Source organism: Taeniopygia guttata, chromosome 30, assembly GCF_048771995.1.
Source record: "Taeniopygia guttata chromosome 30, bTaeGut7.mat, whole genome shotgun sequence".
Lineage (NCBI taxonomy): Eukaryota > Metazoa > Chordata > Aves > Passeriformes > Estrildidae > Taeniopygia > Taeniopygia guttata.
In genome coordinates this window covers 2,559,463-2,585,272 of record NC_133055.1, presented here as the reverse complement: position 1 = coordinate 2,585,272, position 25,810 = coordinate 2,559,463, and the positions used below count along the sequence as shown (strand labels likewise).

Below are 25,810 nucleotides of genomic sequence, written 5' to 3'. Positions count from 1 at the left end.
TGCAGCCCTGGAGAACATCCAGGCTGGGTCTGCATCCAGAGGAGGCCTCTCCTGATGGACACAGGGGCCTCTCCATCCACTCTGAATCTTACACCTAAGGGGGGAAAATTGTAAAGGAATGTTTTCATTATTAAGGGAATAAATGGGAAAGCCCAGCTGGTATCATTTGTTCAATCACTCTTAGGAGCTGTGGAGGATAGGTTTGAAATAAACCGATTTCTTTTCTTCCTACTGTGATTGTTATTAACTAGGAAGGAATTTGATGGTGGCATTGTAATACTGTAAAAGGTGATACAGAGTCTATTGCTGCTGTACCTTTGTGTCAAATGTCTGGCACGGGCTATGCTGAAGGGAACCCAGAGGTGTGGGCAGCCCCAGAGGGAAAATTTGATGTGGAGCCTCTCCAAATTACTTGGAAGCAACCAGGACAAGTGGTGTCTAAAAGCAACACCCTGTTCCAGGGGAGGGAAGGAAGGGCTCACAGCCTGGTATGGAGTCCCTGCTAAAGGCAGGGCTTTTGGAGCCAGGGATGTCTCCCTACAGCACTCCTATCCTGCCAGTCAGGGAATCTGATGGCTCCAATGAGGAGCACAAGAACAAGTGGAAGACAAACCCTCTGTGAAATGGCTGAATTTTCTAGATAAAAAACAACTTTTGAGTAATAAGGGGAAAAGTGCAAATGGTGGAGAAAAACGTTAAACATTTGGGACATATTTTGACTGAAGTTACGTGGTTGAATGACCAAGAGAAGGTGTGGGCAATCTCAGAAGTAACGTTATCCAGGACCAAAAAGGAGCAGAGACAATTTGAGAATTAATAGGGAATTACACAGCCTGGATTGAGGATTCTTTGTTCCAGCCAGAACATTGTAGGACTTTTTCACCCCAGAGAGCCTCCACGTTGTTGTATGGACAGGAGAAAGAGAATAAAACTTGAGAAAATGAAAAACAAAACGGCTTTTGCCATTGGCTTTGCCAAGTAGAAGAGCCAGACCCAGGCCACATATTCAATTCTCTCCCTTGCAATTGATCTCGGGAATTCCTTACCCTGGGAATTCTCCACCTAGTGCAGGGTGGAGATAAGGGATGCACATTTAAAGCAGTCTGTGGCCAGAATCCTGTCTCTGGTGCAATCTCTCCCCCAGGAAGCTGGGCTGGCACAGAGCCTGCCTTGGCACTTTGCTGTTGCCAACATCCAAGCAGGACATCGGCTCCTGCCTAAGGAGTGCAGAGCAGCACCACTGGTGGCCAAGTGGTGTGGCCCGTGCCAAGTGGCCCCGAGGCCAGAAACAGCCGCCAGCACAGCTGAGCACGGGGGGACCCCTCAGCCTCGGCTCGAGGTCTCTGCAGCCCCGGAGATTTGCACTTCCCGCCTGCAGCAGGAGGATGGGAGGCCCCCACTGAGCCTGCACTGAAGGCAGCGCAGCAGCAGCCAGGGCTCCACAGCGGGGCAAGGCCCTGGGCCTGCCCACACATCCTCTGCTGAAATCCTCGGCCTGGCCACCCTCCTTTGGCAGCTCCAGCCACCGGGGACAGCCCTTGCTGCCGCTGCTGCAGCTTCAGCGCTCTCTGGGCCTGCCCTGTCACAGCTGCTGGGCAAGAGCACGGCACAATTCCACTCTGGCTCTCACTTACACTCACACACTGCCCTGCCTGCCATGGCATTGATGGAAAATACACCAGCTCATAGACTTTAACACTGTTAACCTTTGATTTCCCTACTCAGGCTTGCTTTGCCTTGGCCTTGGGGAAAGAAATGTTAAAGGTTTTGTTAAGGGATGTTACACCACTCAGTGGAGATGAGTTTAACACCTCAACACACTGGGAATGGCCCAAAAGATACCCACAAAGATAACGCCCAGCAGCAACACATCAACCCCAGCAGCAAACAGCAACCAACACCTACCCCAGACACTGCCAGGGCTGCAGACACCTGGTCTGCAAAAGGCTGAGAAGGAAATCCAGCACTTCCCACCTCATTAACAGCAGAAGCAAAGAAATCCGGGTCCAATAGGAAACCAAATACTAAAAACTGCACAACTTGAAACTTTGGAACATTAAACCAGTGGATTTAGACTGGTTCTGACTGTATCAAATTTGGGAAAAATCTAGTAAAAGCCATGGAGCTTTTACTCCGATAGTATTTTATTTATTATATACTCCGATATATTTTACTGATACTTTAGGTGTCATGGAACACTTTTCTCTGCACACCCGGGCTATGTGGGGATGGAATGATTTCTGTTGCACATCCTGGCCGGAATCAAGGAATGCCTTGACTCTAACAGTGAACATATTGTTGGAGTTTTTCTTTTTCCTGCAGTTTCAGTGCTAAGTTTAGAGCATTACAGTATTTTTAAATTACTACTACTTCAATATTGCTGATTAGGTTTGGGTCAGGGATGAGAGAATGAGTTTTTACTTAGAGGAGAAAGAGAAAAAATTTAATTGACTTGGAAAATTTTTGTGTATGTTTGTGCGTGGCTCTTAGAGATAGAAAAAATTTGATCTGGGTTCTTCGACGTTCACCTTTAGGCAACATTTTGTGAAGCTAGAAGCGATTTAAAGGTGACCCTTTAACTCATAAATAGAAGATTTGAAGGGAAAAAATAAATAGAAGATTTGAAAGAAAAAAAAAGAAAAAGCAGCAGGTTGGGGAGGGGGGTGCACATGTGAGGCTGCTGAAGCTGCTCTGGAAGAGAAGCTGCATTCCAGGCACCCAGGAGAGGAGCTTTAGAAATGCAAATCAGCACTGCTGGGGCAGAGCGGGGACAATGTACCTGGCTCTTCTTGCCTGGGGCAGGAATTGGCTGATTCCCTCTGCCCCTCACCCCAAGCTCTGCCTGCTTGCACAGATGGAATCTGCAGGGCTGAAGGCAGAGCCCATGGTGAGGATCTGACTCTGACTGAGGCTGCAAAGGGAAACAGTAAATGGAGAACGTTGTGAAAACTTCACTAAAATAAGGGGGGGATAATCCACCTGCCCACTCCAACATCTGCTGTCACTGTCTGTGCTGTACAGGGTGTATCAGAGCACTGGGGCTTTTGCTAAAACAAGTCCAGGGAAATTAGTTGGAATTCAAGTATTTGATGCTGTATTTAGAAAAATGCAGTCATTCATGCAGCCCCAGCTTGAGGGAGCACACAGAAATGGGGAAAAGATGAAGGGCCACCAGAAAAAATCCTACAACACCATGGACCAGCCCCTGGGAACCCAAACCAATTCACATCAGGAGACAGAGAACCCATTTATCATTTCAATGGCATCATTAGATTACAAACTGTCCTCGGAAAAAACCAACCAGACAGCTCCAGCTCCTGACCTTCCTGCTGACCAATCCACTGAAATGAGGAACACAACATTTCACTAGGGGATGGGACCAGATTTTCTGTTAGCAGAAAAAGCAGGAGTTTGTGGAGAACTAAATGATTCAAACTGCTGTTGGCAAAGAGACGACAAAGGTAAAGTCCTGACAAAGATAAAAAAGGAAATAGGTGAACAGTTTATGTATTGGTCCAAACATGGAAAGGATGGGAATGGGACACACTTTCGTGGCTCCTGGGCAGACCAGGGGTTAAACAAATGCCGCTTCTCCTCTTCTGTGCTGCAGCAACTCTCATCTTTTTACCATGCTCCACACCTTGGCAGTGCAGCTCATCCAGCAGCTGAGCCAGGGGATGCAGGCGGCAGCCAGGCCTCCTGATCCACAAAGGGCCACAAAAGGTCAGGGAATGAGGGCCCTGAGTATAATCCAAAAACTAAAGAGGATCCATGGAAAACAAAAAAAACCCACAAAAACCAAAAAGGCAATGAGTGAATTGGGGGGGAGATAGGGGCAGGAACTTGTACATAAGGAAGTAATGAGAGAAACCATTAGTTCCAATAAATGTTACAAATTGACCCAGACCGCTGCTCAAAGTCCCGCTACATTCCCAAACTTCGAGGAGAAGAACAAAGGCTTAACAGAGCCATGAATATCGGCTGTTATACAAAAGGAGGGTGCATATTAACGAGGACAGGCAGCAGGCGCATCGGGAAGTCTGAACCTTCCAAGGACCTCAGCCCGTGGGCAAAGGCAGAGGGAGATGCGGCCGGGAAAATGAGGATAAAAAGGAGGCTGAGGACTACAACCATGGCAGAGAGCGCACGGCAAATGCCCCACGGCCTCTCCCCGTGCTCGGCAATAAAGTCACTTTTACAGGACTCCTCGCTCTCCTCCGGCCACAGAAACCTCCGGCGACGGGAACTTCCCCGCACGCTCCCGGCCGCGGGGCAGCCCCCTCGGTCCTACCCACAGCAGCCGGGCCGAGCCAGCGCTGCTCCGGCAGCGGCTCCTGCCCAGGCCCCGGCGGGAAGGAGACCGCGGGCAGCCGCTCCCGCCGCGCCCTCAGCCCGGGGCCGGCACGGGCCGGACACGGCACCACCGACCCGCCGCAGCCCCCTGCCGCCCCCTCCGCCCGCAGCCAGCCCCGAGCCCCCGCAGAACCCAGCGCGGCTCCCACCTGCGCCGGGGCCGCCTCCGAGCTCCGCCGACGCCGCCTCACCGCGCTCCGGCCGCTGCCGCCGCTCCCGGGCCCGCACAGACGCTCCCGGCGCCAATGGCGCCGCTGCCGCCCACGGCCGCCCTCAGCCCGCCGCCGGGGCCGTGCTGCGCCCCGCTCCCACCAATCAGCGCGCCGCAACCGCGACTGACGGCACCAGCGGCCAATGGCAGCGAGCTGGGGGCGGGCTCTGCGCACGGCCCAGACTCGCCCCGCGCTCTCAGGGTCCCCCGCGCTGCGTGAGGGCAAAGCCGGAGATGAGCAACAGCCCCGGGACGGGCCCGGGCCCGAGGCGGGATTGAGCTGCCCACACAAACAAACTTCTCCGCACCTCCCGCCACGGCTTTCCCGGCCCTGCGCCTTCCGTGCCTCCGGCTCTGCGGGAAGCCCGGGAGCCTCCCTTCTCCTGCCCCTCATTAGTGCATCGATACTTGGCTTTGATTTCCCCCAAAAAGGGAAACCTGCCCAAAGCCCTGTGGGTGAGCGGGGGAGGGGAGAGATTTCTGGCAGAAAACTCCAAAGACTCAGAGCAGGATAAGGAGATGTTTTCCCCAGGCCTCCCTGCTCCCAGCTGCACCTCCTCCCCCGGCAGGGCAGGAGACAGGGAATGGGGCCATGCTCAGCTCATCCCCCGCGGCTTCTCCCTCTGCTCAGGGACAGGAGTCGTTCCCTGCTGCACCCTGCGCTCTCTCCCAGCCGAGACTTCTCCAGGAACTTCTCCGAGCCGAGTCCATCCCCTGGGGCACAGCCCCCTCCAAGTGCTGCAGCGTGGGTCACTGTGCCACGGGCTCGGTCCTGCCAGGCCAGGCTGCTCCAGCGGGGCCCCTCTGCCCACGGGGTCACAGCCTCCTCTCAGGCATCCCCGAGCTCCAGCCTGGCTCCTCCAGGGGCTGCAGGGGGATCTCTGCATCCCCACGGAGCTGCAGGGGGATCTCTGCATCCCCACGGAGCTGCAGGGGGATCTCTGCATCCCCACGGAGCTGCAGGGGGATCTCTGCATCCCCACGGACCTGCAGGGGGATCTCTGCATCCCCACGGAGCTGCAGGGGGATCTCTGCATCCCCACGGACCTGCAGGGGGATCTGTGCAGCCCCATGGACCTGCAGGGGGATCTGTGCAGCCCCATTATAATATAAATTATGGTATAATTCGTGATTATGTAAAATATACATGAAGTCAGTTGTGCTAGTAGAAAAAGATTCTTAAAGTTTTAAAAGACCTGAAGACCCAGCCGGGAAAGACTGGAAACCACAGATGACAGAGAAAGAAAGACCTAATTTACAATTGAAAAAACGTGTCTCCCTGCAGAGATGGGCACTTTCCGGGGATACTCCACCAGACGCCCAAGGTGAAAAATGCACATATGTTAGTTTGAATAGTAGTGCTGTATTAACATTTTAATAGTATGGTAAATGTAGTTTTGTATTTAAAATGAAGGTTTAGTAGTTAAAATAAAAACTGTATATACGGGTTTTCTTTTAAGGAATGGGTTACTCGCTTTGAAATAACCCTCACAAAATACCTAAATCTTCCAGGGAAGAAGAATTTATGGTTTTCTTCTCAGAAGAAGCTAATTTCTTCAGGCCTTGCTCAGACTCGAAGATGCCATGGGGATTAAAGAAAATAGTTGGCATATAACAGACAGAGTTTCTTGTTTTAAATAGAATGTATGCATAACCATGAAGGATATATGAATATGCAATAGTGTAGTTTTAGGGGTGATTCCTTTGTTCACAAGGTATGCTTGTTGTGGCTTAAGTGCCCCAGAGCATCTGGACATCCTTAATTCTTTGCTTTTTATTGTCTTGTAATTGTCCTAACTCTAAATTTTTATTACTCTAATTGTATTACTATTTTAATAACCATGTTATTATTATTAAAAATTTAACAGCCAAGTGATTGGCATTTTTCACAATTATGGTAGCAAAGGATGGTTTTTAACACCTCTCTGCCGGGGCCTTGGAGAGTCAGGGTGAGGAAGACGGGTCCTGCCCTATTTAGGCAGCCTCGCTCTGTTCCCCTGGTGTGTGACCAGACACAGGTTATGATCTATGGGCAAAAGGAGACAATAAAACAAAGAAAAGGGAAAGCATTCCCTAAAACCACAGTAATTAGCCCCAAGACTAAAGTGTACACGAAGAACCAAGACCCAAGGACAAAGGATAGGTGAGTATTTGTTGGGATGGGGCGGATAAGGGGGGAATGAATGTGTGTGACAGAGGCTGCTGGGTATCCCAGATTTGCCAAGTGATTGCTGTAGTCTCTCATGCTGCTTTTCGTCTTTTTCATGTGAAAAACGGCCAATAAAGAGACCAAGGGAGTGATAAAAAAGAGAGAATCCCTCCCAGAGAAACTGGGACTGGATCTTAGGAAGAAGAGGAACCCCGTGGAGTGCCGGATTGAGGGATAAGAGTGCCCAAGAGCATCCAGGATTCAAACCTGCTGGGTTGAGGGATTAACATTCCAACAGCACTCAGGGTGTAGATAAGTAATGTAGACTGTTTGAAAGTAAAAAGTATCTTCTTGTTGTATGTGAGAGTGAGTGAAAAATAAAAGTGAGTAAATGTAGATGAATGGTAGTATATGTAATGTAGATTGTTTTTTATGAGCTTTTCTTTATCTCCTTGGAGAGAGTGTTAGAGTGTTTCCTGGCAGTCAAAAAGAGAGTATTGCAGAGAAAAATTCCTCACTTGCTGTCCTCCCCCTGCCCTCAACTCTATTCATATTTTGTCCATTCCCTCTTCAAAATACAGATTTGTAAAACTCATGCTCTGTGTCCTCAGATGCCTTTCCCAAATCAAACCTTGGCTTCCTTGCAAATTGCATTGCACTAACTAGCATTGCCTTAAATTTGTTTTGGTGCAGGCAGGGTCACTTTGGAAGTAAGTTGTTGTTTACTTTGTTCCTGCAACCTTTTCAAGCTTGTGAATGGAAAAATTGTGATAGCAAAATAAGTCTTTATTTTTGCACTGTCAGCTGTGAGTGGCTGGTAGCCTTGGTGGAGGGTGGGGTGAATTACAGGCCTGCAGAACACGCATAACAAAAGTAATTTACTTTGTAAGGAAGTTGAAAAAGGGGGGAGAGGTGATTGGCAGACTCACCTCTCCAGGATGAGGATTAATGTTAGAAAGTGGACTGATATGTGAATGTGGCTGCTGAAATGTGAAGAGAGAAAAAGAAAGAGAAAGAGATAGAAAGGGAGAGAGAGAGAGAAAGAGAGCGAAGGGGAGAGCGAAATACACCCCCAAGGTCCCCTCAGCCACAGCTATCTGTAAGTTCTCCCCCATTCCTGCTAGGCAGAGTGACAACAAGGAGGGGGGGAAGTGGGGAAGGACAGAGTTAAACCCAAGGCTGTGAACAGGACCACCAGTAGAGATAAGATCAAGGCAGAGATAGTGACTCTCACAAAGTGGTCTATTGTCTTAAGCAAGATTTCTTTTTTCTTTCTGATTGCTGTTGTTAAGAAGAGAAGGCTTTTGTTCTGAAGACTAAAAGTCTGTAAGACTAAAGCAGTTAAATGTTACCCAAAAAGTAAAAGGCAAGAGATGTGATACATCTCCTGTTAAAATTGGCCTGGTCTTTTTTATTTAACTAATTATAGCTTACATGAAGAAGAATTGGTCTCTGCAGCTATTAACACAGCTGGATACAAGAAGAAGAAGTGGCTGTAGAAAAAGAGTTTAGTTAAACTCAGAAAGTTTTAAAGAAAACTAATGGTAAAAGTTCATGCAGTATTGTTTTTCTTTTAACACTGTGCTATTAAGAAATCCTTTCCAGGTACCACTGAAGCAGCAATCCAAACCACAGAAAGAGGTGAATTCATGCCAGCAAAACCAAAGGACTTGTGAGGAAACTTGAGGAATGAACTATCACATCTAAACCGGGTGATACCAAATTGGCTTCCAACTAGGACTGGGTGGTAATGGTTTGGGAAGACCCAAATGATCCAAGGCAGGTACAAAGAATAACACCTCACTGAGAAATAAGGCAAAGCTTGCATCACTGGTTCTAAGCCCTGCCTGAATAAACCCTGAGACGCCTCCGACACCTCCTTGGCAGAGGAACACTGCCACTTCAAACAGGAGGATTGGGAGTGTTTCAGTCAAAGAGTTCTTATAGCCTGGCCTTAGCCTGTGGCTTGTACAGGGAAGAAGGGAAATTGCCATCAGTACTATACTGTATACTTTATGTGATTCATCCTCATATTGGACATGGCAGCTGGGTTATAAGTGAATGTTTAAATTATGAGAATAATTGGCATTGTAGTTCACAAAATCTATGTTCTCGTTGCAAGAAGTATTGAGTACTGAATCAATCCCCACTTCAGAGCAATCCTTGGCTGTACAGTGTTTTGGAGGTGGAAACCCAGTTTTGGCCATGGGTACCTAGTCAGGATGGATGGTTTTTTCCTATAAGAATGAGAAGTGCAAAGTCCAGGTGTTCTGGAAGAAGATGAGAAGTGGCCACCCTTAGGCCAAGCCAGTGAGACCCTGGCACCTTTCGTCTGGGGGCTGTCCTTGGACAAAGGGCATTTCGGAGGTGGAATCTCACTTTTGGCCATGAGCACCCAGACAGGAAGATGAGTTCTTTTGCTTAGGAAGGAAAGCTCAGAGCCCCATGTTTCAGAGGCACATGAGTGCCAGCTCTCAGGAAGCCAAGGTCAGCCAGACTTGTCAGTCCTGGCAGCTTCTGTCTGGGCGCTATCCTTGGATATAGGGAATTCTAGAGGCAGATGCTGCATTGTGGCCATGGGTGCATAGCTGCATAGGTGGTTTTTCACATAAGAAAAAAAGCACATGGTCCCAGTGTTTGAAAAGCAGATGAGAGGTGGCCCCTGGTTGGCAAAGGCAGCCAGACCTGTTTCTCCTGGCAGATTTCATCTGGGAACAGTCTTTTGCAATATAAGGAAATTTGGAGGAGGAATCCCACTTTTGCCATGGCCCTGGAGAAGAAGGACAGTTCTCTCCCATAGGAAGAAAAGCCCAGAGCCCCAGTGCTTCAGGGGCAGATGAGAAGCAGCCCTCAACATGCCAAGGTCAGCCGGACCTGTCAGGTGGTCCCCAGGAGGCCGAGCCAGCCAGACCTGTTCCATGTTCCCTTGGTTCCATGGACCCCACAGTGTCACAATGGTCTCCTTGGCTCCATGAGGCCCTGGAGTGTCACAATGTTCCCCTTGCTTCTGCAGTGTCACAATGGCCCCGTGCTTCCATGAGGCCTTGCAATGTCACAATGGCTTCGTGGTTCCACAAAGCCCTGATGTGTCACAATGGCCCCTGGGCTCCGTGTGCCCTCGCTGTGTCACAGCGGCTCCTCTGTGACACTGCGGCTGCACAAGGTCACCATGGACCCTTGGTTCCTTGGGGTCACCGAGTTCACAATGGTCTCCTTGATTCCATGAGGCAGCACAGTGTCACAATGGCCCCTTGGTTCCATGAGGTTCCGTAGTGTCACCGTGGTGTCCTTGGACCTGCATTGTCACAACTGACCTGTGGTAATCACATATCCTATGAGCAGAGAGAGCTCTCCCAGGATTTTCTGGGAAGCTGTGAGAAAGCTCAGAGAAAAGAATGAGAAACAATTCTTATCTTCACTTGCTGCACCTGTTGTTGTGCACATGTGGAATGTGTTATGGAGATTTGTTTACCAAAGGGCAATTTCTTAATTGGTCAATGGTGATGGTGTTTGGATTTCAATTAACCAATCTGGTTTTTCTGTATCTGTAGCAGTCAGAGGCCCTGTAAGGCCTCACTGGGGATCAGTTACCTAAGATAAGAAATCTGAGTCATGATGACTGGACCAAAGAAGCCCCTCTTCCACATTTGGACCCTTGTTATCTCTCTGTAAGACCATGGCTCACATTCGCCCTGACCCTGGCAAGTGGACAATTTCCACCACTCCTGTACCCATTTCTGCCCAGTTTGGCAGAAGAGCTGTCACTGTCCCTTTGACAGGAGCTGCCAATAAAGACACAGCTGTGGAACCGCATACAGCCTTCTCTCTCTCTCATCCCTGTGTCTGCCGAGGCAGTTAGCGAGCAAAGAGCTGAAATCACTAAGAGCTGAATTCACCAAAGAGCTGAAATCACTCCAGAGCTGCTCGCTGAGTTTGCCCGCGCCTGGGAGTCCGCCTGAGGGACCTGGACAGGCTGAGCCCATCAGCCCAGCGCTATCCGGGACACCAGCGGCAGCCGGGGTTGGATGGACCCCTGGACCCCAGGTTGCATTACACTAACGGAGCACTGGCATCCTGGCACCCCTGAGAGCAGCATTCCTCATGAATTGTCACTGCCTCGGGCGGCGATGGCCCCTTGAAGGTAACTCCTCCGTTGTAGAAGTTTTCTGAAGAGGCATCTGATGAACCTGCATATCGCCATCTGGGATGAAATCTTCAGGAGTTGGACGGCAGACCACCCACCCAGCAGTTCCTTGACCCACATTCGGCTGAAGATGTATAAGTTTAAAACAGCCTTTTTGCGTGCTTTTATTTTGGGTCCCTTTTTAGTTTTTCTTTCTTTTTTTTTTTTTTTTCTTTTTACTGCTTGGGGTGGGGAAAGGGAGCGATACTGAAATGGGAGCAAAATCGAGTAAATTAAAATGATACCAGAATGAGAGAGACTTATATTTACAAATCCTAGAAATCCTATCTGCTCTAAAGGCAATCTTTCAAAAACTAACTAGAAAAAAATTATAGAATAGATTGTTTGCCAGTTTCCAGATACTAACACACACACACTATTGGTTTGGATTCTTTTTGGGACACAGTAGGGACAAGAATATACACTTTCCAAACTAATGAAAACTTTTCTGTAACTACGTTTCTACCTCTAGTTCACTCAATTACCAAAGCAGTCGGAAAGACAAATTCTCTGCAGCTTCCTTCTGCTGAGGAAATTCCACCCTTATCTTTCTCAACAGACACTGTCCCTTCAAATGCTAATTTGCCAGATAACATTCCTCTCTCAGTCCCTGGGACGGGGAACACAGACATTGTACCACCCCACCCACCCGCGGGGTCCGTGGAGCCCACCCATCCCTCGCTCCCCCTCGGACGCGGCGAGCGCGGATTCCGCTCCGCGGTCCCGCAACACGCGGCGCGCTGCGCGCCCCGTGCCCCGCTCAGTGTTGGGCTGTACCTGTGTCGGTTTCCATCGGGAACGCCCTGCCTCACCCCAAAACCTCCGCGCAGCCACCGTGACTCCCCCCGCCCTGCAGCCGTGCCTCCCAGCCCCGCTGCGGCTCTCCCCAGCCCGCTCCCATCCCTGCCTGCCTGCCCGCCGCAGCCCCGCCGTGATGGCAGCAGCTCCCCCAGCCCCACCGCCTCCTCTGTCCCGCTCCTCCCTTGCCCTCATCCCCAAGCGCTGCACCCACCCACCCACCCTCAGCGCCCCCCGAGCGGCACCTCCGAGACCCCCACGGGGGCACCCCACTTCCCCACGCACCTCAGCCCTGCGCAGGCTGTGCCACAGTGGCGCTGCCATTGCCGCTCCACTGCTGCCTCCCTCTAGCCAAGCCCAGCCAGCTGCCCCCTCACACTCTGTCCAGCCCCCCACACCCCTGCCAACCCTCGCTCCAACACGCCCAACAAAGCGGAGTGCACCTCCTGCTCGCTCACTCCTCGTCTGAGCACAGTGAGTCCGATTCTGACACAGGGGACATTGATCCATGGGCTCTAATCAAAATGGAAGTGACTCGGGCAGGGGATTGGGAACTGGCTCAGAGAATTTCTGCCTTCCCAGCAATTTATATAAAGGGGAAAAGAGGTGGAGCCACCACTAAAACAACGTGGGAACCTAACACAAATAAAGAACTGGTACAACTATGAAATATAGCCAAAGAATAGGGTAGAAGTTCACCTATTTTCAGAAATTCCTGGAAACTCTTTTCAGCAGGTATTTTGGTACCTCATGACCTTAAAAACATTGCCCACTGCCTTCTTTCCCCAGCAGAATATATGCTATGGGAAAGCCATTGGAAAAGACAACTTAAAACTTTATCAGATGTCTATGCTCAAGATGCAAATAGGCCAGATTTTACAGTCCAACAGCTGGCTGAAGAAGAGGATTTACAGAAACCCTGTGACCAAGCTGACACCTTACTTAAGGCAGCACTACAAGACTTGACTATTGCAGCAAAAACCTCCTTGCTCCTTACCCCAGATGACTCTACCCCTACCCAACACTTCTCTAGTATTAAACAAGGAGTAGATGAAAGCTTTATCAGGTTTGTAGACAGAATTAAAAATGCTCTGGAAAAACATACAGAGCACAGAGGCAAGAAAAGAACGTTGTGCCAGCTTGCCTTATCACATGCAAATGAACAATGTAAAACAATTCTGAGGCCCTACCCTTGGGTACAGAACCCACCAGAGAGCAAATGGTGGAAAGCTGTACACGTCATTTGTCCACTGAAAACACAGTGGCCCAAGCAGTTGCTAAGGGCATTGCAGAAGGAGTTTCTGGTGCAGTTGCAGCAGTAACTTCCAAAGACCAGGCCTGCTGCTATCACTGTGGGGAATTTGGACATTTTATAAAGGACTGTCCAGACAGGTCACCTACCCAAAACCCCCAAAACACCTACCAAAGACCCCAGAACCAGCAGCACTACCAGCAGTGTTTGGGAAACTCCCAGCGGAGCGCGGCCAGGTCCCGTGCAAAGGCAACAAATCAAAAGCCATCCAGATCCAGCCACGCAGCATCCCAGGAGATCCCAGGCCACATGGAGAGGATCCAACACACAGAGCGATACAGATGGGAACACGGTGCCAATTGGTAACTGCTCTGTCTATTGACTTTAATAATAAGGATGTTTATTGTGTTCCGACAGGACAGCATGGGCCAAAAGGGTTTTTTTTTGACATTTTAGTTATAGATGACACTCTCCATGGCCCAGAGGAAATCTTTGTTGTTCCAGAACTACAAACAGTGCACCCAGGACAAGAAATCTCAGTCCAGCTGTGCTGCACGGACTCACAATTTTTCCTTTCATGGGGAATTCTGATCACACAAGCATTTCTACTCCCAAAGAATCACAGGGAACAGCTTCCTCTCAACCCTACAGAATGTGGGCACAAGTTGTGGGACCAAGTAAGCCTATCATCGAGTGTGGTCTATCCTACAGAGGAGAGAAGATCCACCTCCCAGGGATGCTGGACACCGGTGCAGACACGAGCATCATCGCTCGCTCGGAATGGCCGGCACACTGGGAACTACAACCAGTAGCAGGAATGATTTCAGGGATTGGTGAGCCACAGTGTCCATGTGAAGCAAGCACAATATCCTCGTCGAAGGGCCTGAAGGCAGGCTGGCAACCATCTGCCCATTTGTGGTAAGAGCCCCCATCACCCTTTGGGGGAGGAACATTCTATCCCAATGCAGAGCTTCCCTACGTATTCCCAGTCAGGATTTCTGACTGGGCCACTGAGGTGTGCATATTGCCAGATACCCCTCAGATCACCTGGAAAGGCCAAGACCTGATCTGGATTGACCAGTGGCCCCTCTCTAAAGTAAAACTGTGCACTACAAGCCCTTGTGGAAGAACAGCTCACCAAAGGTCACATCGTAGAGACCACCAGCCCTTGGAACTCTCCAGTCTTCGTACTGCAAAAAGCTGGAACAGACAGGTGGAGGCTCCTCCATGACCTTCACAAAATCAATGAGGTCACCGAGGACATGGGCCCCCTCCAGCCTGGCCTGGCTTCACCATCAATGCTGCCTCAAGACTGGACACTTGCCATCACAGATATTAAAGACTGTTTCTTCAGCATTGCGCTGCACCCCCAGGATGCTCCATGGTTTGGTTTCTCCATTCCCTCTCTTAACAGAGAGGCTTCACTCAAAAGATACCATTGGTTGTATCTTCCCCAGGGACTGAAAGTCTCACCTACTATATGCCGGTGGTACGTTGCTCACATCCTGTCTCCTGTTTGGAACCTATTTCCAGATGCAGTCATCTGCCACTACATGGATGATATCCTGGTCTGTGCATCAGCAAAAACTTAGACATAAAGCAGTTAAATGGACAATCAAAACCATAGAAAAAACAGGATTCAAGATTCGTGAGGACAAAATACAGTACACCAACCCATGGACTTATCTTGGATTCCTGATCTGGGAAAGGACCATCGTACCCCAGCAGCTCGCCATCTGAGACGACCCAAAAACCCTGAGAGACTTACACAGTCTGTACAGATCCATCAGCTGGGTACATCCCCTGCTAGGAATTACAACAGAGGACCTTGCTCCCCTGTTCAGCCTTCTCCGTGGCAACGAGGACCTCGACTCTCCACACACACTCACAACAGAAGCCCAAGACACCATCACCAAGGTCCAAGAAGCCCTGTCTGCACGCCAAGCCCATCGCTTCGAGCCCAAGCTGCCTTTCCAGTTCGTCATTCCTGGAAAAGCACCCCAGTTCTATGGACTGATTTTCCAATGGGATCTTCAACTCCGAGACCCTCTATTGATACTGCAATGGATCTTTACAAACAACCAACCTTCAAAGACAATTAACATCTTCCAAGAAATCATGGGATATTTAATAAAAGAAGCCAAAACTTGCCTCCGATCCCTTGCTGGGTGTGAGTTCACATGCATATACTTGCCACTGACCACTGGGGACCTGGAGCATTTGCTCCAGACCAATGAAAACCTCCAATTTGCCCTAGACAGCTATACAGGCCAAATTTCCATCCATATCCCAAAACATAAACTTTTTAATGCAGTCTTTAATCTGACCCCAAAATTAGTCCAAAGTAAAACACCACTCAGAGCTCTAACAATTTTTACAGATGGCTCAGGGTCATCCACAAGTCTGTAATGACTTGGAAGGACCCAGAGACCCAAAATTGGGAATCTGATATCCAAATAGTGGAGGATCTCCACAGATTGCAAAATTAGCTGCTGTTGTCAGAGCTTTGAGAAATTCAAAGATGAACCCTTTAATCTGGTCACAGTATGTTGCAGGTACAGCTATGAGAGCAGAACTCGCTCTTCTCAAAGAGGTTTCCAATCCAAAGTTACACCAATTTATTTCAGCATTAACACGCTCAATCTCTCACAGAAAGCAACCTTACCATACAATGCATGTGAGGTCACACACCGATCTGCCAGGTTTCATCACAGAAGGGAACAGGAAAGTGGTCGCATTGGCCATGGCAATAGAAACTGTCAATGTCCCTGACATCTTTGCCCAGGCAAAGTTGTCACACACATTTTACTATAAAAATATACCTGCCCTCAACAGAATGTTCAAGCTTTCAAAACAGCAAGCAAAAACTATTTTGGCCACATGCTTGAACTGTCAAAATTACCAGATATCATCTATGGGGACAGGAGCCAATCCCCGAGGCCTGAACTGCTGCCAGCTGTGGCCGACAGATGTAACTCACTTCCCACATTTTGGAAGGTCAAGATACGTACGCATGTCAGTCGACATGTTTTCAGGAGCAATATTTGCATCTACTCATGCAGGAGAAAATACACAGCACATCATAAAGCACTTCCTCCTTGCATTTGCTACTCTGGGAATACCAAAACAAATCAAAACAGACAATGGACCTACCCATACCTCTTGAAAGTTAAGAGAGTTCTTCTGTGAATGGGGAATAGAACACAAAAAAAGGCATACCAGCAAATCCCACAGGACAATCAATCGTAGAAAGGACACATCAAACCCTCAAAAGAGTCCTCAATCAGCAGTGAAGAGAAATAAAAATCATATCTCCAGTTGAGAGACTTTGCAAGGCTCTCTGCATTATCAACTTCCTAAATTGTACAACATCGAAGCCTGACCCGTCAATACTTTGCCACTTTGCAAACACCACCCAGGCAAAGCTCACAGAGAAACCATCAGTGCTAGTGAAGGACCCAGAAACACATCAAATTTCTGGGCCTTTCCAGCTGATTACTTGGGGTAGAGGGTATGCGTGTGTTCTACTACCATCTGGTCCAAGATGGTACCCAGGAAAAACATGAAACCATACCTAGGCACTGCAAACACGACTCCCACAAACAGTGACAAGAACTCCTCTGAGTTGAACACAAGACCTCCTGAAAATCAGACAAGTTTTGCCTGAATATTCCCTATTAAAAGCCCCATCCTTGTCCAAAGATGAAAATTGTCTCTGTTGGTGCTGTCCTCACTGCTGCCTGGATGCTCCTCACCGTACCGTGTGCCTTCGGCTGGATTAGCCCACAGCCTGTCACAGTGTTTGGGTAACCCCAGCAAAAACATTAAACCAGCACAGAGCGAAATCACCAAGAGCTGAACTCACAGAGCTGAAATCACTCCAGAGGTGCTCGCTAAGTTGCCTGTGGCTGGGAGCTGAGCCGAGGGACCCAGACAGGCTGAGCCTGACAGCGCAGCGCTATCCGGACACCCACGGCAGCGGCAGCCCGGGGGTCAGATGGACCCCTGGGACCCCAGGCTGCATTAACCAGGAGTGACTGGGATCACAGAGAAACCATAAAGGAAGTTACTGCAGTAATACTGGGACTGTCTGGGAGTGACTGGAATCATACTGGGAGTGACTGGAATCATACTGGGTGACTTGGAGTGACTGGGACCTTACTGGGAGCAAATGGTACCATAATGAGAGTGACTGGGTTCATACTGGGATTATACTGGGAAGGACTGGAACCATACTGGGAGTGCCTGGAACTATTATAGGGGTGAATGGGAACACCTGGGAACATGCTGGGATCATGCTGGGATCACACAGGGAGTGACTGGGATGATACTGGGATCACACTGAGTGTAACTGGAAGTGAGTGGGACCATACTGGGGGTGACTGAGAGCCACAGGGCCCATGCTGGGAGTGGCCTGGGGGGAGCTGGGGGAACTGGCCCAGCTGGGGCTCAGGGTTGTTCTCCCCCGGGGCTGCCCCAGGTCCTGCTGCCACACCTGGCCCCACAGAGCTGAGGGACAGGGGACAGCTGAGGGACAGGGGACAGGGACAGGGGACAGCCAAGGGACAGGGGACAGGGACAGGGCACAGCTGAGGGACAGGGCACAGCCAGGGAACACGGCCTGGCCAAGGGACACTGAGCCCCAGCACTTTGGGCTGTTGACTCAGGCTCCCAGCACAGGCCCAGGGGCAGAATCCCCTCCAGAAACTGTTGTTTGCTTTCAGCTCTGCTCTGGAACATTCCCCAGGTGCCCCTGCAGTGGCTGCAGCCCAGCCGGGTGCCCGGGGCCACCAAAGCTGCTCCGGCAGTGCCCTCCTGCCCCGGGCAGGGCACAGAACACCCAAGGAAAGGCTCGTGCTGGGCTCAGGGCAGGGACAGGGCACTCCCCTGGTGCTGCCACAGGCACAGCAGAGCCAGCCTGGGCAAAGGATTGGGATCAATGTCCCATGGAATCCCAGCAGGGATTACTTCTCATTGCACTGCTCTCATTGGATTGGTTATCAATTCCAATCATTTCCCCATGGAATTCCCATGGCAGGGGGTTTGGGAGTAGGTCCATCCATGGAATTCTCACCTGACTGGGATGAGAGTGAGATCTGGCCATGGAAATTCCATGGCAATTCCTGCATTCCCAAGTCCCCCATTCCTGAATCCCCCATTCCCATAGGAATTGCCCTTCCCTTCCCACACCCACCTTTGTGCTCCAGAGCCTCCCGACCATATCTGATGTATTTTGGGGGCCTTTCCACACAGGTGTGTCCCAGGTAATGCTTCACCTGCTCCACCATGACCCCTCTGGATTTCCAGCACCTCTGGGATATCCAGCTGGCACCGTTGGACACTGCAAAGCTCCTGGATCCCAGCAGGAAGGAGATGAAATCCCAGCCCTCGTAGCCGTACTGGTGGGATCCATGGACGCTCTGTTGGACAGGAGGTCACAGCTGGAAACCCTCTGCACTGTGTGGAGACCTGGGAACGAGGAGAGAACAGACCCATGGAGTCATGTCCCAGCCCCAGGGAGCCCCTTGGAGCTCCCTGGATTCCCATCCCAGCCCCACAGATCCCTCCCATCCCCAGAGATCCCATCCCAGCACCTCAGAGTCCTCCATTCTCACAGATCCCAGCCCAGCCCCCGGCTCCCCCCACTGCCCCTGCTCTGGTTGTACCGGCCCCGTCTCCAGGTCACTGTCGGCCACGGGCCAGTTCCTGTCCTTGAGCTGGGTCTGGCTGTCCCAATATCCCAGCTCTGGCTATCCCAATATCCCAGCTCTGGCTATCCCAATATCCCAGCTCTGGCTGTCCCAATGTCCCAGCTCTGGCTAACCCAGTGTCCCAGCTCTGGCTATCCCAACATCCCAGCTCTGGCTGTCCCAATATCCCAGCTCAGCTCCCGCCCCCATCCCCGGTGTCTGTGCCTCCATCCGGCCCCGCTCGCTGCCGCAGCGCTCACAGAGGGTCCCGTCCACGTCCCCCAAATTAACGACTGGGGGACTCGGGCTGGGCTCCAACAGTGCCCTTCCAGGAACTGCAGGGAGTGGAAAACTGGGGGGACACAAAGATTTGGGGGAGCTGATGGGGCTGAGAGTTTGGGGTTCCAGGGGGTCCACAGGCCAAGGCAAAGGGGGACATAAAGAGCAGGCAGAGCTGGGAAGGAGGTTCAGGGGCTGAGAGCCAAGGAAAGGGGGTGCAGGGACTGGGAGAGCTGGGATGGGGTGTCCAGGGAATCCTGTGCCCAGGAAAGGGGGTGCCAGGGCTCCTGAGTGTGAGGAAAGGAGGGGCTGGGAGCTGGGAAAGGCAGGAATGGGGGCCCAGGGGTCCCAGGCAGGGAAAAGGGTGGGGCTGGGGGCTGGGAGAGGTGTGGGATGGGAACATGTTGAGTTGGTGCCGGATAAGGGGGTGCAGGGGGGTCTCAGTGCCGGGCAAAGGGGTAAAAGGGTGTCTTGGTTCTCAGGAATGGGGGTGCAGGGGGGTCTCACGGTCATGGAAATGGGGGGGCAGGGATGGAGAGGTAGAAGGGAGTTCCATGGGTCCTTGAGCCCAGGAAAGGGGAGTCCAGGGTTTCCCAAAAAGGGGTACCAGGGTGGGGACACCCGGGGTGTTTGGGAAGGGGGAGTTCAGAGGGTCTCTGGTCTTGCACAAAGGTGGGGCTGGGGGCTGGGAAAGGCAGGAATGGGGGTCCAAGGTGTTCCAAGGCGTTCCAGGATCAGGCACACGGGAAATCTAGAGGCTGGGAGCAGGGAAAAGGGGAGCAGAGGGCCCTGATGTCCGGAAATGGGGGATTCAGGGGGGTCCCTGTGCAGGATAAGGGGAGCAGGGGGGTCCCGGTGCCGGCAATGGCGATTCAGGGTCCCGGTGCCGGGGTCCCACTCCCCCCTCGCCCGCCAGGAGCGCCCCCAGCCCCAGCGCTGGAGACACCGCGCTGCTCCTCCTCACTCCCAGTATGATCCCAGTATGATCCCAGTAGGATCAGCCACCCAGGAGCTGCTCCCAGTATGATCCCAGTACAGCCCAGTCACTCCTGGCATCCCCCCACCCCTCTCTGCGTTCCGACCTGTCCCGGCTCCATCCCCGCCCCTCCCGCGGCTGCGGGGAGGAGGAGGAGGAGGGAGGAAGAGGCGGAGCGGCAGCGGGAGCAGCAGGAGGAGCGGGGAGGATGAACCGCGGGGCTCCGGCTCCGCCTGAACTCGCAGCACCCCGGGAGCGTCGCCCCCATCCCGCAGGTGCCCGGGCAGGGGGAGCTGGCCCCAAATATCCCGGGGCTCCCTGGGTTTGGGGTTTTTGGGGGGATGTTTGGAGCTGGCGGGGCTCCAAGGCCGAGCCGCAGCTGCCCTCGGGGGGACATCGGGGGTCCCCGGGAGGTGTTTTTGGGGGGTCCCGGTGCGGGTGGCGGCAGAGCCCCGGCGGGGCCGGGGGGATGCGGGTCCCCCCGCGGTGCGGGTTGGGCTTCCCGGCCGGGCCCTCCGAGCTCTGCCGGGGCCGCGTGGGGACCGCGCGGGAGCGGCGGGAGCGGCGGGGGGACCCCGGATTTGGGGAGCCCCGGGAGAGCCGCGGCTTCCCTGGGCGGGAGCGCAGAGAGAGGAGAGCCCCAGGAGCCCCAGCGGGGACCCCGAGAGGGGGGACCCCTGGCAGTGCCGGCACCCGGCAATGGGGGTGCTGGGGCTGGAGGGGCGGCATGGCCGGGAAAGGGGTTCGGGGGTACCGGGGCCGCCAGGGGCTGCTCCCAGCAGGTGCCCAGTTCCTACCCCTGTGTGCTTCCAGTTTCCTGGGCACTCCCAGGATGAGCCCAGTCAGTCCCAGTATCACCCTGGTCACTTCCCCTCACTCCCTGCAGGATCCCTGTTTCTCCCAGTATGAGCCCAGTCATTCTCAGTCATTCCCCATTATGACGCTATTTGCCCTCAGCAAGTCCCAGTTGCTCCCACTTTTCTCCAGTGTGTTCCCACTTCTCCCAGTTGCTCCTAGTATAGTCCCAGTCACTCCCAGTATGATCCCAATATGAGTCCAGTATGAACCCAGTCTGCCCCAGCAGGGCCCCAGTCACTCACACTTGCCCCCAGCATGGTCCCAGTTGCCCCCAGCACATTCCCAGTGGCTCCCAGTGTGGTCCCAGTCACCACCTGCATGTTCTTAGGTACTCCCAGTACATCCCAGTTGCCTGGAACATTCCCAGTGTCTTTGCCAGGCACTCCCAGTTACCTCAGCATGGTTCAGCTGCCCCCAGTTTTATCCCAGTCACTGCCAGTACATCCCAGTTGTCACCTGCATGACTCCTGTCATTCCCAGTTGCTCCCAGTTGCTCTCAGGGTGTGTGCATTTGGCTCCCAGCATGGGCCTGGCAGCTCCCAGTAACCCCCAGTCAGGGTCCCCTTGGCACCCACTGTAATCCCAGTATGATCCCAGTCACTCCCAGTATGATGCCAGTGCCCCCCAGTGTGATCCCAGCTGCTCCCTGTCAATGCCAACATGACCTCAGTAAGCACCAGTATGATCCCTATGACTCCCAGTCTCTCCCAGTATATCCCAGTCACTCCCAGCATGCTCCCAGTCCCTCCCACTTCCTCCCAGTTACTTTCAGCATGATTCCAGTTGTTCACAGCCACTCCCAGTCAATCCCAGTATGATTCCAGTCACCCTCCATGGACCTGGCTCCTCCCAGTCTCACCCAGCATGGACCTGGCTGCTCCCACTGTGATCCCAGTATGATCCCAGTTTCCCCATTTGTGGTCTCAGTCCCCTCAGCACAGTTCCAGTACCTTCCAGTTGGTCCCAGTTGCTTCCAATGTGTCCAGATTTTCCTCCCAACATGGGCCCAGTAGCTCCCAGTGACCCCCAGCCAGGATCCATTCACACCTGCTGGAATCCCAGTGGCTCTCAGGATGGTCCCAGCTGCACCCAGTCCCCCCCAGTATGGTTCCAGTCACTCCCAGTATGATTCCAGCCCTGCCCAGAATGACTCCCTGTCACTCCCAGGGTGGGCCCAGTTGCTCCCAGTCACCTCCAGCATGGTTCCAGTCACAGCCAGCACACTTCCAGTCATTCCCAGTATGATGCCAGCCAGTTCCAGTAGGATCCCAGTATGAATCCAGCATGGGCACAGCTGCTCCCATTATCATCCACTGTGGTTCCAGTTGCTCCCATTTACCCTCACTGTGGTTTCAGTCTCTCCCAGTGTATCCCAGTTGCTCCCACCATGTTCCCAGTCACTCCAGTTGTCCTCAGTTGCTTCCAGCCTGATCCCAGTTGCTCCAAGTAAGATCCAGTAGGATCCCAGTTGCCCCCAGCATGCTTTCAGTTGCTTCCTGTTCTCCCCAGTGTGATCCCAGTTGCCCCCAGTTGTCCCTTGTATCAACCCCATCACTCCCCATATGATCCCAGTTGCTCCCAGCATGGTCCCAGTCATGCCCAGTTGTCCCCGGTGTAGACCCACTCACTTCCACTCGCTCTCAGTTCTCCCCAGCATGGTCCCCGTTGTTCCCAGTGTGTTCCCAGTCACCCCAGTAAGGTTACAGACATCCCCAGTAAATCTCAGTTGCCTTCAGCATCTCTGTGGTCATTCCCAGACACTCCCAGTGATCCCAGTAAGGTGCTTGTTATCCCAGTATGATCTCAGTCATGCCCAGTATGTCCCAGTTGTCTACAGCCTGCATCCAGTCATTCCCAATTCCTCCAGTTTCCTTGCAGCATGATCCCAGTTTTTCTCAGTTGCTCCCAGTAGCCCAAAGTGGGATCCCAGTTGCTTCCTTTCATCACCAGTATGAGCCCAGTAACCTCCAGTATGATCCTTGTCACATGCCAGCACTCCCAGTATGGTCCCAGTATAATCCCAGTAACTTCCAATCACTCGCAGTATGGTCCCAGTTGCCTCCAGCTACATCAACCCAGTCAATCCCAGTATGATGCCATTTGCTCCCAGAGTGCTCCAAGTTGCTCCCAGTCACCCCCAGTACAGGGATGCTGTGCATGGTGTGTTCCCAGTCACTCTCAGACACTCCCAGTATTAGTCCAGTCCCTCCCAGTATGATCCAGAGATGAGGCCAGTGTGCTCCCAGTCAGTGCCAATATGAACCAGTTGTGCTCCACATGGTTCCAGTTGCCCCTTTCACCCTCACTGTCCCTCCCAGTCTCTCACAGTGTCCCCCAGTTCCTTCCAGCATATTCCCACTCACTTCCAGTTCCTTCCAGCGCGATCCCATTTGCTGACAACCGCTCCCAGTCAGCCTCAGGGTCGTGGCACTCACTGCCAGTATGATCCCAGTCACCTCCAGCATGATCCCAGTATAAGCCCAGTCGTTTCCAGTCATCCCCAGCAGGCACCCAGTGACTCCCAGTTCCTCCCAGTTGCTCCTAGCATGATCCCAGTTGCTCACAGCTGCTGCCAGTCACCCTCATCATGCTCCCAGTCACTCCCAGTATATCCCATTTGCCCCCAGCATGGTCTCAGTCGGCCCCTGTAGGCTCCTACTCTGTGTCAGTATGATCCCAGTACGATCCCAGTCTCCCTCGGGGTGACTGCAGTCTGCCCTGGCATGGGCCCAGCTGCTCCCAGTATGATTCCAGTACAATCCCAGTACAAACCAGTCCTTCCCAGTGCTGCCACTCCTGGCATCCCCGAGCCCTCTCTGCGTTCCCCCCTCCTGATCTCCTGAGAGGAGCCCCAAGGGCCGGCAGTGCCCAGGCAGGGTCCCCAGGCAGCCCCAGTTTGGATGTGCAGCCCCCAGTTTCCCCAGTTTGCCTCTCCTTTGGCCCGGGCCGGGTTCCCCCCTGGAACAGCGGCTGGGAGCAGCCGAGAGCCCCGCGCTGCCCATCCCGACCTGTCCCGACTCCATCCCCGCTCCTGCCGCGGGCTGCCGGGGCTGCGGGAACGGGAACCGAGGGTGTCACTGCTGCTGGGGGAGGAGGAGGAGGGAGGGAAGGGCAGGGATGAAGGAGGAGCGGGAGGTGGGGATGGGGAGGAGGAGGAGGAGGGGGTATGGAAGGGGAGGGATGGAAGAGGAGAAGGAGGTGGGGATAGCGAGGGGCAGGAGGAGGAGGAGGAGGAGGAGGAGGGGGGATGGAAGGGAAGGGATAAAGGAGGACAGGCAGGAGGGGACGGGACACAGGAGGAGGAGGAGGAGCGATGGAAGATGAGGGATGAGGGAGCAGAAGGCGGTGGGGTTAGAGAGCAGGAGGAGGGGGAAGGAAAAGGGCAGGGAGAGAAGGGCAGGGATGGAGGAGGAGCGGGAGGTGGGCTTAGGGAGGAGGAGCAGGAGGAGGGGGGATGGAAGAGGAGGGGCGGCAGGAAGAGGAAGAGGAGGTTGAAAGGCGGATGGAGCAGAGCAGAGAGAAGCACGCGGTCAGCCCTGCCTGAATTCGCAGCCCCCACCTGTGGGATCATCGCCCCCCATCCCGCAGGTGAGCGGGGAGGGGGAGCTCGGGCCAGGTCTCCTGGGGGGTGCCTGGGTTGGGTTTTTTGGGGAGATGTTTGGAGAAGGAAGAACTGCGAAGCTGAGCAGAAAAGGCCCCTTGGGGGGACTCCTTGGAGCCCCGGGAGCCCAAACAGCCCCGGCACCCCTGAATGGGGAGAGCCAAGAGGGGGGAGTTTTGGGGATTGCTGGGACTCCCGGCAGCCTGGGGAAGGCGGGCAGTGAGGAGAAGGGGGACCCCCAATCCAAGCGTGACCCCAGCAGCTGGGACAGGGGAAAGCCACGAACAGCAAAGGGGAGGCAGCAGGGACGGGGAACTCCTGGGAGGCTTTTTCAGGGCTGGATCTCGGTGTTCGGGAGGTTTTTATGGAGCCCACGTGGCCAGGGACTTGTAGAGATGGACTGGGACAGAGGGAGCTTCCAACTCATCGTGCTCATCCCTTTTTTTCCCCAAACCAGGATTTCCCATTCCCACCCCCTGGGAGGCTGCGAGGAAGAGGAAGAGCCTCTCCTTGTCCTTCCTCCCCCAGAGCAGGAGCTGAGGATGGAGAGCAGGGAGGACAAATCCCCGTGGCAGAACCTGGTGGAAGAGGTTGTTTTGAGCGGCTCCAGGGCACAGGAACCCGACGGGGAGGAAAAGCCCCGGAGATCCCGCACGAGGAGGGGCTGCAAACGCAGATCGTGGGGATCTGAGGGGGAAAGACCCACCCTGGGCCGGGGAGGCGGCCGGAGATGGAGCCAGAGCTCAGAGCTGGGGGTCCCTGAGCAGCTCCATGATGGGGAGAAGCCCCACAAGTGCTCGGAGTGTGGGAAGGGCTTCAGGTGGAGCTCTGACCTGATCGTGCACCAGAGGATCCACACTGGGGAGAGGCCCTACGAGTGTGGGGAGTGTGGGAAGAGCTTCAGCCAAAGCTCCAGCCTGATCCAGCACCAGAGGATCCACACTGGGGAGAGACCCTACGAGTGTTCCAAGTGTGGGAAGGGGTTTCAGACCAGCTCCCATCTCCTCCAGCACTATTGGGTTCACACAGAGGAGAGGCCCTTCTGCTGCCCCGACTGTGGGAAGGGATTCAGGCAGAACTCCCACCTCACCACGCACCGGCGCATCCACACCGGGGAGAGGCCCTACGAGTGTGGGGAGTGTAGGAAGAGATTCTCAAGGAACTCTCACTTGACCAAACACAAACGGAGGCACCGGTAAGGGAAGCCCTGCGAGTGCCCCGAGTGCGAGAAGAGCTAAACTCCATCCCCCACTGGAGGACCCACATTGGGCACAGCCCTGGTGACCCACATTCCCTGTCATCCATGTTGGGAACACACCTGGCTGCTTCTCCTTTTGTGTTGACCTTCATTTTTTTCTCTTCTCAATCTCTCTGTACTCCAAAAGCCAAGAGGGATTGATCTTTCACCTCAAAACCACTCACATCCCACTGAAAACAACTGAATTTTAACCCAGAGAGGC

At 53.2% G+C, this 25,810-nt stretch overlaps 2 protein-coding genes across 2 annotated transcripts in view; one reads left to right on the top strand and one right to left on the bottom strand.

Annotated features, from left to right (window-relative positions):
- The window catches only part of LOC140680256 (uncharacterized), a 1,118,524-nt gene that overhangs the window by 643,783 nt on the left and 448,931 nt on the right, over positions 1–25,810 (top strand). The window contains exon 14 of the mRNA XM_072919758.1: positions 25,119–25,488. Coding sequence (XP_072775859.1) covers positions 25,119–25,488 — 370 coding nt within the window. The remainder of the gene's footprint in view (positions 1–25,118; positions 25,489–25,810) is intronic.
- The window catches only part of LOC105760196 (uncharacterized), a 448,806-nt gene that overhangs the window by 94,896 nt on the left and 328,100 nt on the right, over positions 1–25,810 (bottom strand). The window lies entirely within an intron of this gene.